General features: G+C 45.8%; 2 protein-coding genes across 2 annotated transcripts; both read left to right on the top strand.

Moving 5' to 3' along the window:
* Nucleotides 1-1,607: 1,607 nt before the first annotated feature.
* LOC140993635 (homeobox protein Hox-A2a) lies at nt 1,608-4,029 on the top strand. Its single transcript, XM_073463134.1, has 2 exons — nt 1,608-2,376; nt 2,959-4,029. Exons 1-2 carry the CDS (start codon nt 2,010-2,012, stop codon nt 3,681-3,683), a joined length of 1,092 nt encoding a protein of 363 aa, XP_073319235.1. The 5' UTR covers nt 1,608-2,009; the 3' UTR covers nt 3,684-4,029.
* A 4,690-nt stretch (nt 4,030-8,719) lies between these two features.
* Nucleotides 8,720-10,168, top strand: hoxa1a (homeobox A1a). The gene is made up of 2 exons (XM_073463356.1): nt 8,720-9,326; nt 9,786-10,168. The coding sequence occupies exons 1-2, from the start codon at nt 8,726-8,728 to the stop codon at nt 10,166-10,168; spliced, it is 984 nt and encodes a 327-aa protein (XP_073319457.1). The 5' UTR covers nt 8,720-8,725.
* Nucleotides 10,169-11,310: the final 1,142 nt, after the last annotated feature.

Here is an 11,310-nt window from a genome sequence, read left to right as displayed (position 1 = left end):
TTTCCTCGCACACAAAGCCTGTGCGTAATTCCAAAAAAGCCATCCATCTCTTCCCCTAGCAACTCTGTCCTTCACCAGTAGGTCTGCTCCCCTCACAAAACCTGCATGTCCACCTAAAAACGACCCAATACGTGGACGCTGTGTGTACATTGCATTCTCAATTCAAACATAAAAGCCAGGTGGAGAGGCTGCTTCGCCCTATACTCACCGATGGGCATGCCCTCCTCCTCCTCACAAAAGGAAATGGTCGCATCTTGAAGCTGGCTTCTTATTTATCTTCTAAAACATCCCTCCAGCGACAGCCCGGCTATAACTGCGAGCAGAAACTGGTTCTAATCTGAGTGGCCAGTGTTTCTCGCCGCTTCCTGGCTGCATTTGATCCGGGGGAGAGTTAGAAGCCTTAAATGTGTTGTGAGGGCACCGAGCTGTCAGACCTTTTGGCGAGTAAGATTGATCGCGCGCAGGCTTCCAGGACTCTTTGTTTGGTATATAAGCAACAAACTGAGAGAGGCCTTACCACTTCTACTCTTTTCCTCCTCTCTCTCTCTCCCTCTCTCTTCACTCACAAAGCCATAATTTTCCTTTTTCTTTTTTGAATGAAAATACAACATGTAGTGCCTGACGAAAAACATCCAGAATGTGGCTTTCGCAGATGATTCTGGAAGGGCTGTGAAAAAAACCGCTGCAATACTGCGGAGAGGAGAGCCATTCAATAACAATTCCATCTACATAATAACGCTGCAAATGGATTCGTTGTAAATGGTCGATTGTGGACGTGTTGGTGTTTGCTTCATTGCAATCTCAGGTAGAACTGATGCAGGATGTACAGCGAGGCGCGTTTGTGGCTAAACCCTGGTTCTAAATCACTCCTAACATGGGGATGAAACCTTTCTAAATATTAGGATGATATTTAAAATAATGGCAGAAAAATATGACGACTAGAAATCACAAAAGAAAGAGTGTCTCTGTGTTTAAGCAAGTGTTTGTGGGTATGTTTACGCACATGGGCGCGCATGACCTCCTCATAAAATCGACCTTTAGTGGAATAAACGAAACATCTTTAATATCAGCTTTAATATCTCTATAAAGGTCACATAAATAGCCAATAAATAAAACAATGTTTGTGAGCGCGCATGCCTCTGTTTACAAGTTTCTGGACGCCATAAATCTTGTACATGTCACACAGCTGTTATGGGATGAAATGGTCCTAACGTGTCATATCCGTCAGTATTAACTTAATGGATGGTCTTTTTATTGCAACACATGTCAATGGATGCACTGCATATGTCATTATTATGTATCTTTGAAGAATCACATCTACTGTGGAGTCAACACTCGCTGAGCAAGGCTGGATTGTTGGGGTTGATTCTGTCCAGAAGTCTCAATATCAGTTTTTTGAGGTATGTTTTTTTTTGCCTATATGAATAGCTACTGGCGTGAAAAATGTGTGTGTGTCTGCGTGTGTGTCTGTGTGTGTGTGTGTCTGTGTGGTGGGGGGCGTTCTCGACTGACATCCTCAAACAATACGAGAAAGAGGAGTGCACGAATCCGCGCGCCCTATGGCTGGGCTCCTTCCCTGTAATAGTGAGCGTCAGCCATTCTTAAAAACACACATTTTGTAGCTTAGTGGACTGGACTGGAGGGGCCAAGAGGAGGATAAACTGAGCGGACAAAGATGTAAATAAAAACAGTCGTGCCCCGGCTGAGCGAGGCGTTCTTCGTCTGAGTTTTTGGATCAATCAGGCAGACAGTGGCTTCTTTTGATTAAACCCCAAATTGTCATTGGGCAGAGGTAATCATGTGACAGGCAATTCGGTCCAATTTCAACCTTGTCTCCATGAATTCAATAGTTTAATAGTAGCTCGGTCCCCACACGGCCGTAATCAGTGAAATAGAAAAAACACCACCAGGAGATTTTTTTTAATGATTTTTTCTTCCTCGTCCTCGCTGAGCCGCAACATTTATAAAATCACGCGTGCAAACTTTTCCTCGGCTCTCAGGGAGCGGAGATGAATTACGAATTCGAGCGAGAGAGCGGTTTTATCAATAGTCAGCCGTCGCTTGCTGAGTGCCTGACATCTTTCCCCCCTGTCGCTGATTCATTTCAAAGTTCATCAATCAAGAGCTCGACGCTTTCACGCCCGACACTGATTCCTCCTCCCTTTGAGCAGACCATTCCCAGCCTGAATCCGGGCAGCCATCCGCGCCACGGCCGGCCCAGACACAGCCCCGACGGATGCAGCCCGCTGCCCACAGCCTCCTTACCCCCGGAGTACCCCTGGATGCGGGAGAAGAAAGCCTCCAAGAGGAACCACCTGCCGACCTCCACCGCCACCACCGCCATCTCCAATGGACCTGTGTGCTTCTCTCCGAAAGGTGGGTGATTTAAAACACTTACTGCTGAAGTGTTTACTATCTGTTGCTAAAATTGGAGCTCAGAGCTGGGGCCTTTCCTCTAAGGAAAAGAGAAAGCTGGAGAGGATTTATTCTGATAGATTTATGGTTATTGCTTTGCTGTGCTTGTGTATGAAGCCAGAAGCAAAAGAAAAAAAAAAGTTTGGGTAAAGTTTGGTGATGTAAGATGATTTATTCCCCGAGCCGTAGCAGAGTTTTGATGTGTGACAGTAATGAAGAGTGATGGAGTGCCGTTGCCGAGGAGGGCAGCTGGAGCATTCATTAGTATCCCACACCAGGCTGGACCTCGCTGCTTTTATAGTGCACTGTGTTTGCTTCACGCTGGACGTTATTTAAAGTGTAAAACAATCTGATGAGTATCTTTCTGCTGTCATGATTCTCGTGATAAAAGGTTTAGTACAGGCTATAAGCGCTGGGTCAGTAGCTCCAGCGGCCATTTTGCTGCAGCCTCTCTCCAGTGGCCATACATTCACGGGCTGCGGGGTTATGTAACTGTTGTGTCCTGCGTTTTAATCCCACGCTACCGTGCTGCTTATTTTCCAGGCTCGCCTGAGATTGTGGAGAGCGCCGGGGGAGGAGGGGGCTCCCGTCGGCTGAGGACAGCGTACACCAACACACAGCTGCTGGAGCTGGAGAAGGAGTTCCACTTCAACAAGTATCTGTGCCGGCCGAGGAGGGTGGAAATAGCGGCCCTGCTGGATCTGACCGAGAGACAGGTCAAAGTCTGGTTCCAGAACCGGCGCATGAAGCACAAGCGGCAGACCCAGAGCAAGGAGAACCACAACGGGGAGGGGAAAGGGCCGGGAGCCGAGGACGGCATCCAGAGCGACGAGGAGGACGAGGCCCCCCTGTACGAGCGGAGCGGGGCCCTGCTGGAGAGAGATACCTGCTCCTTTCAGAACAACTCGCTCAGCTCCACACAGCAGCTCCACAATGGCGAGGCCATGGGCTTTGCTGCTGCGCCGCTGAACAGCAATGACAAAAATCTGAAACATTTTCCCAACCCGTCACCCACTGTTCCGGGCTGCATGTCAACAATGGGCCCAGGCTCGGCATCTGGCCCGGACAATGGCGACAGTCCCCCGGCCCTGGATGTTTCTATACACGATTTCCAACCTTTCTCCTCGGATTCCTGCCTGCAGCTCTCCGACGCAGCCTCGCCGAGCTTGTCAGAGTCTCTGGACAGCCCCGTGGACATTTCTACGGACAGTTTCTATTTTTTCTCGGAGTCTCTAACTACAATCGATCTGCAGCATCTGAACTATTAACTGAAATCAATCACAGTAACCTTTCTCTCTCTTTTTTTTGGGACAATAAATATCAGGCAACGATGCTATTAACTCTGATGTTATTTGTATATTCGGCACATTTATTCTGTTGATATTTGACTTGACGATTAACGCAAGGTAAGGATGAAATGAAATCACTGAAATAGCTCTGCTCCAGCTTGTAATTACCGTAACAAATTGATCTCCTGGAATGGAAATTATGAGTGTGTGTGTGAATAATTATACAATATTAGGCCTATGGAACCTGGTCATTTTTATTTTTGTATAGCTTCCAATGTCTTGGATATTTTTGTTAGAATACAATTAACTTGCTACAATCCTGTTTCCCTGGTGTTTGGAGTCGTTTTTTAAATCTATTTATATATTTTTTTTCCTTCCTGAATTATTCATGTTGAAAATATGCAAAATAAAAAGAAGTAGGGCACTGAAAGATAGAGACGTTATGCAAATTTAACAACAGGTTGGCAATGAATATAAATAGTCCGATCCGCGTGGAGCTGTGAAGGCACACACATGTTTGGATTTTACTGATATTGTAGGATTTAATTTCAACATAATTTATGTCTATTTATTGAAGCAGTTTACTGACACAGAAGAAGTCCGCCCTTTTATAAAGTGAGTTTATTACCTTATTAAAAAACTTGAGCGACAAAACTTTTTAATTTAGTCAAAATGACTTTTAAATTTCTGCAAATTCACAGATAATTAACAAAATTACTAACGCTACATATTTGAATTTGTTTTGCTGAAAATACTTTGTTTTCTTAGAGTTACACCCACATGTGAGCACCATTTCGTGCTGCCTGCACAAACCCCTAACGCAGATTATTTTTATTCTCACCTTCAAACTTCATACTTTTGCCGAGCAAAAGCAAATAACGCCCGCACGGATCCTGCCATGACAGGGGCTCTTAACATTGTGTGCATGTTGCAGGCAAACACCCGAGCCATGTTTGCCTTCAGGAGCTCATAAATCACTCCGTGGCATGAATGAGACGGACATTAAGGAGACCAATTGTAGCGTAATGTGCACAAATAAAACCCCACTTACATTTTCATACGGGACTCCCCAATTCCTGGGCTAAAAGGGGGCTGAGTCTCTGCATGCGTTTGGTAATAATTCATTTTTATAGCTTGTTTAAACACGACTCTGGCTCTGGCTCGGCGACAGCGGCTGCTCGCAGTAGTTGCCTGCCTGCTCGGGTTGTGAGGCTGCACTCTTTTTCCTCGCGTGTTATAAAAGTAGCCTAAACTCAAAGCAGACTCATCAAACATACATTTACTAAAAATAGCTGCAGAGAGGATCGCTGTGCAATATTTAGCTTATTTTATCAAGGGGGGTTTGTGCGTTTTGAGGTGGATTTTATTGGAGCAAAGTGCTGGAGGTCAATATGGGGATTATGAATGGTCTTGCTCTATTGTATTGCACTTGAGTTGACTTATGGGAATCAGTTATTAGCTCATTCACAGCGGGACTCAATATGGTCGCTCCACTGCAGCAGCTTTGTGTGCAGGAGCAGCGACAACAACCACCGGTTGCGACGGATCGATCCGCAAACTCGTCTGCGCACTCGAAATTCATAAGCTCGAGAGTTCAGCGGCGGTTTATCGAATAATCTGGAAGCCATAAGCAGCCCCATCGACTGGCTGAATATTAGCCTACTGGTTAACTAGAGTGTGTGTGTGTGTCAATGTGAGCAGTGTGCGTTTAGGGAGGGGGGCCAGATCCTCTGCACTCCCACACTCCAGCGGCTGGTGACTAACCACACGGCCACGATAACCAAATAATTCCGAGACAGCGCGCCCTTTCTGCGCACATGTGTTCACACAAAGAGCCCTGAAAGCTCCGAGGCCTGGCTGAGTTTCCACAGGCAGGCGAGGCAATGATCCGCTGCGCCCACTCAGTTCAGTGTACTGTTGCAGAGGCAGCTGGGAAGAAAGAGAGCAGAGAGGAGGGGCTGAGAGGGGGTAGTATTGACCCCACTGCGCTTTTTTCACTGGTGGGAAGTTTTCATCACCTCTTCACTTTCTACAAGATTCCATCAACTTGAATTAGATGACGTTTTGGATTTTATTGTCAATATTAGCAGGCTACATGTCTTATTTACACCTAAACCTAACATGAATGAAGGAAGTGGCGCAGATCCTTTAATGAAGTAAAAGCAGTGCTGTGCAAAGTGACACTTTAGTAAAAGTAAAGATATTGTGTTAAAGTCTCACTTTGGTGAAAGTGAAAGTCAACCAAAGGAATAGTAGGCCTACTCAAATAAAAGCCTTACATCTGATATTCAATGTGCTGACTAGTTGTAAGTACAAGTAAAAGTAAATAATACATATATAAACAAGTGTAGGATCTGATATTCAGTATTTTGTCTGATTATCAGAATCAGTGTGTTTTTTTAAAATTATTATTATCCAATTGCACATAAAATGAATTAATTTAAAAATGCACTACTTTGGCTCTGACGCACCCTGCAATCTGCAAAGTAACTAGTAACTAAAGTAAAAGTAAAAAGTACAACATATTTTACCTCCAAAGTGTAGCGCACTGTAAAATCTGACAAGGTAATAACAAAACCGATAACCTTAAAATTACCAAGTAAAGTAGACTAATGTTTTTTTAAGTTGTGAAAGCTTTTCAGCTCGTACAACTTGAACTTAATAGTCTATTTTACTTCTCTAATTCTGAGGTAATCGGTTTCCTGACTCTTTGAAAGTAAAGTCAACTTTTACAATTTACAGTGTGGAGTGGAAGAATAAAGAAGCAGGAAATGGAAATATTCCAGTAAAGTACAAGTACCTCAAAGATTGTATTTAAGTAGTTACTTCACTGAGGACTTAGTTACATTCTATCACTGAGTAAAAGTGACAGTATCACAGTGTCAGAACAGTCCAAAGAAGTCTAAGTATTAGCAACAACATGAAAGTATCAGAAGTAATCATGAGGCAGAAGAATGCCTCCTTCAGTGTTGGATTTGCTCCTCACATCTTAAGTTATCAGATTTAACATTACCAGTAACATGAGGCAGCATATTAATAATGCAGCTGGTTGAGGTGGCGTTAAATCACTTACACACTGTTGGTTACACCTAACAAAGGTTGTCTTTGTAAACTCTTAATCTGAAAATGTCAAAGCAGCTCTCAGATGAGTGGATAAAATGCTGAATATTGGAACCGATAATCGGCCAGGCTGATTATCAGTTGACCCATAGTATGTTCAAACATGTACATATACTTCCATATAATCCATATTCACCTCTATGTATCTATCAGTAATGGAATGCAACTAAGTACATTTACTTGAGAACTATACATAAAGTATAATTTTGAGGTACTTTACTTAAGTACCTCCATTTTCTGCTACTTTATACCACAAATATAGTACTTTAACTCCATTACATTCATTTGATCACTCTTGTTAGTACTTTGGAGATTGCATGCTGCATCAGAGTCAAGGTACTGAGTTAATCAATGTATTTTATTGGCAATTGGATACAAATGCTGATAATCAGCCAGACTGATAATCAGTTGACACATAATATACAGTACATACATGTAGATATATGTATAATTTTGATACTTTCTATCTATACATTTATAAACACAGTGAAGTGCACTATGGGTATTTGGCCACATACGGCCAATGGGGGCGCTCATCCCTCCATGTGACCCTCTCTTCCTCCCTCCCTCCCTCCTTCCCTCCTTTCCTCCTCCCCTCCCCTTTCTTTTCCTTCCTCAGTGAGAGGTTGGCCCCGCACTCTCCTCTAACGCCATACCGCAGCTCTCCCACCCACACTCCCCCCTCCTTTTTTCCCCTCTTTTTTTCTTTTTTTCAGCGCAGCTTTCCGTGGCCATTAATTTCTCCAACAGCTTTATTTGATGAACTTAACAGGATAATCAGCCCACACTCGCACCTCGGGCTATACGGGCGCATTAGCTCCGCGACGGGCCGCGCATTATCAGATCATTTGATCACTATACATGCATAATGAATACATGTGGGAGTGAAATCAGAGTAGATAGCAGACCTTATGACCCCGGGAGAGAAAAAATTAATAACGCATCAGATTCATGTTTAATGTGTTGTCTTGTCGTTGCATCACCTGTGACCTCCCAGCGAGCACCGAGAAGCAGCCAAACATTTCTAATGCGACCTTGATGGGAAACAAAGTTATAAAGAAACAGCTCGCTCCGACTGAACTGGAGTACTTTCTGCTTGTGTCAGGAGTGAACCCTTCCTGCCTCTCCCTCTCTGTCACACTGTGACAATATTTGCTGAGCAGATCCCTCGCAGTGTTAAAGCGTGAAACACTTCGCATTGGAATGGGACACTGATAGCCCTCTATAGCCTGTGGCGGTGGCGCACACACACATTAACACACTGAACCATCCATCCATCCAGGAGGGAATGACACCATTATATATATGACATCACGGCAGTTATGCGCGGGCGAAGACAGACACGCAATGAGAGCACACAACCGCGCGCGCACGAACACATACACGCACGCACACCTATTCCAAAAATACCGTACCTGAGGTCAGGGTGCTGGGTCGTCCTCGTGGAGAGGTTGCATAGGGTGAAGCGTTAATCTTTTCCTCGGGCTGGAGAGCGCACAGCGTGGGGTTAGAAGACGCCGTGTTTGACATTCCCCCGCTCGTCATGCGACCCCGGTGCTGTCCGCCGCCGTCTGCCTCCCAGCTCATTGTTTGCTCGGCCAATACATTAGTGGCGACGCGCGTCACCTTGATCGACGAGCGCCTGGAATTTAAATAGCCACTCAAACACCAATCTGTCACCAGCTAAGGGGATAAGGACAAGTGCCTCACTGGCTGACCCGGGCCCACGTGACAGCACCCGTTCATTGATATCGGCCCGTGCGCCCCCCTCCCTCCTCTGATGAGGACTGAGTATAGGTAAAGGTTGGCACGGTCACTCAGGGTAAAGAGGGGAGAGAGGGAGAGATCAGAGGGTGTCTGCAGAGTGGACGGTCCCTCGGCCCCCGCAGAACAATGCTACAATGAGCAGCTTCTTAGACTACTCGGTGATGAGCGGTGAAGGTGGTTCGTGCTCTGTCAGGGCTTTTCATTCGGACCACGGGATTACAACTTTCCAGTCCTGCGCGGTTACAGTCAACAACTGCGGTGCGGATGACCGCTTCATGGCGAGCAGGGCTTCCCCTGACGGCATCCCTCACCAGCCGGGGTCATACCCGTCTACTGCGAGCTCGCTGGGTCTCACCTATGGGGCCCATCCGGCCTGCAGCTCCAGCTATGGACCCCAAAGTTTCTGTACGACGTATAACCATTACGCGCTCAACCAGGAAGTAGACTCCTCAGCGGGATTCCCTCAGTGCGGCCCTCTGATGTACTCGGGTAACATTTCCTCCTCCATGGTGCCACAGCATCGCCAAGGTTACAGCGCCGCCCCCCTGGGTCAACTTCAGTATGCCCACCCTGCTTACGGCGGCGGGCACGAGCAGGCGTTTCCTGGGTGCTCAAACCCGCTGTCACCACTGCACGCGGCGCACCTGGAGGCTTGCTGTTCACCTCTGTCTGAGGGCGCGTCTTCTGCACAGACCTTCGACTGGATGAAAGTCAAGAGGAACCCACCAAAAACAGGTGGGTGCCAAGTGGTGGCTATGGCAACGGCACAGGGTGACATGTCTGTGAACAACACTGGCTCATAAGTGATCTTTAAAGTCAATGTTGGTAGATGTCTTCTGGGTAGGAAACACAGGAATGTAAACACATTTAAAGCCAAGTTGTTCAGATCAATTTTACGCATGAAATTTGACACTTCCTGTCTGATTGTGCCACTCTTATAGTTTGTTAAACTGAAGGCTGGGGCGTATTATAATGTATACAGTAGCAGATAGAATCTTTAACTGTAAACCTCAGACACATGTATTACAGCATGTTTCAAAGTAGATGACACGAATTGACTGCTGCATAAAAGTTGCTTCTTCATGCGTAAAAGTTGCTTCCAGGCACAAGTAATTTTCTCATAACTCGTGTGAGCAGAGAACATGTGTGATAACTGTTCTGGAAGTTCACTGTGATTTGTTTCTCTGTCTTCAGGTAGGTCCGGGGAATACGGTTACGGGGGTCAGCCCAACACGGTCCGGACCAACTTCACCACCAAGCAGCTGACGGAGCTGGAAAAGGAGTTCCACTTCAACAAGTACCTGACCCGTGCGCGGCGCGTTGAGATCGCGGCCGCGCTGCAGCTGAATGAGACTCAGGTGAAAATCTGGTTCCAGAACCGGAGGATGAAGCAGAAGAAGAGGGAGAAAGAAGGGCTGCTGCCGGCCAAGGCTTCATCCTCCTCAGACCCGGGGGAGAGGATTCAAGAGAAAATGGACGATGCAGACTCAGAGAAGTCTGTCTCAGCTCCATCTACTCCGTCACCCACATCCTCCACGGTGTCTTCCACGGGGGCTGATCCTTACTCCTCCAACTAAGAACCTACTGCCTCTTTACCTCTTTGGGCCACAGGCGGCCTGTATATATCGACGTTCCTACCCAGTGTATCGAAGCCAAAGTCCTGGTTGATGGATGTGGACATTTGAGATGAGTTAATGCACTATTTGGGGCTTTGGACATAACATGGACAATTTCTGAGTTATAGATTTGTTTTATATTGTGTGTTGTGTTCACAAGAATGTTGACAAATGTAGGCCATGGTTTAAAATGTGTCCACTTTCTTTTGGCGTTAAGTACGCGCTGCGCCATGATGGCGCACAAGATATCCAATACCTTCTTTACACCTGCTCCTGACCTGAGCTGCTGAATGTGCCAATGTAAAGCCAAAGAGCTGCACACACAAACAAATACCTCAAATGTGCCAAAGATGTGTGTCATGGCTACGGTCAGGCTGATTGCACTGGATGTCGTCAATTAGGCATCACACAATCAACGAGACGACCTCGTTTATTAATCGTTATAGAGTGCATTGTTATAGTAACTCCTTAATCACTGTCACCTCTGTGTTTGAGGCCTGTGTGTGTTTGTGTGTCGCGACTGTCTGAATGTCTTTTGTGTGAGGTTTGCATGATGCGTAATGCTTTCATGTATTATTAGCGGGGCGCTGAGTTTTATCAGTTGGGGAGCCGGTCGTTGTATGTTCCAGGCTTTTATCTGTTCTCTATTTAATCCACATACAAGATGTTTTGTCCAGAGAGACGTTTACGGGTCAATCATGTGTATTAAATTGCGTTTACTGCTTCAAAAACCTATTCCTCTGTGTCATTGTTGAAGGGAAGTCTTGAGAGAGACAGAATTGGTTGATTTCAAAGCAAATCTTAAATCTTAAATCCGCCTATCAGACATCTTATTTTAAGCCCTACAGACATGATAGGAAGCTCTGTCCGTTTCCCCATCGTTTGAGAAGCCGCATGTGGCAGAGTCTCTCAATGTATGCGGCCGTGCGCGCTCCCATCCCTGGGGTAAAGAGTTATTGGCATAATAAAGGCATGTTTATCCACGGAGGAGATGAGAGCGCGGACGTCAGCGTCATTTGTGATGACAACCTTATCGAGCTCTCGGCTTATTGAGGGGACAAAAAAGCAACTCTATTGATTAAAACATCGAGGTTAGGCTATCG

Source organism: Pagrus major, chromosome 3 (assembly GCF_040436345.1).
Source record: "Pagrus major chromosome 3, Pma_NU_1.0".
NCBI classification, from domain to species: Eukaryota; Metazoa; Chordata; class Actinopteri; order Spariformes; family Sparidae; genus Pagrus; species Pagrus major.
This window is presented reverse-complemented; position numbering and strand designations above follow the sequence as displayed.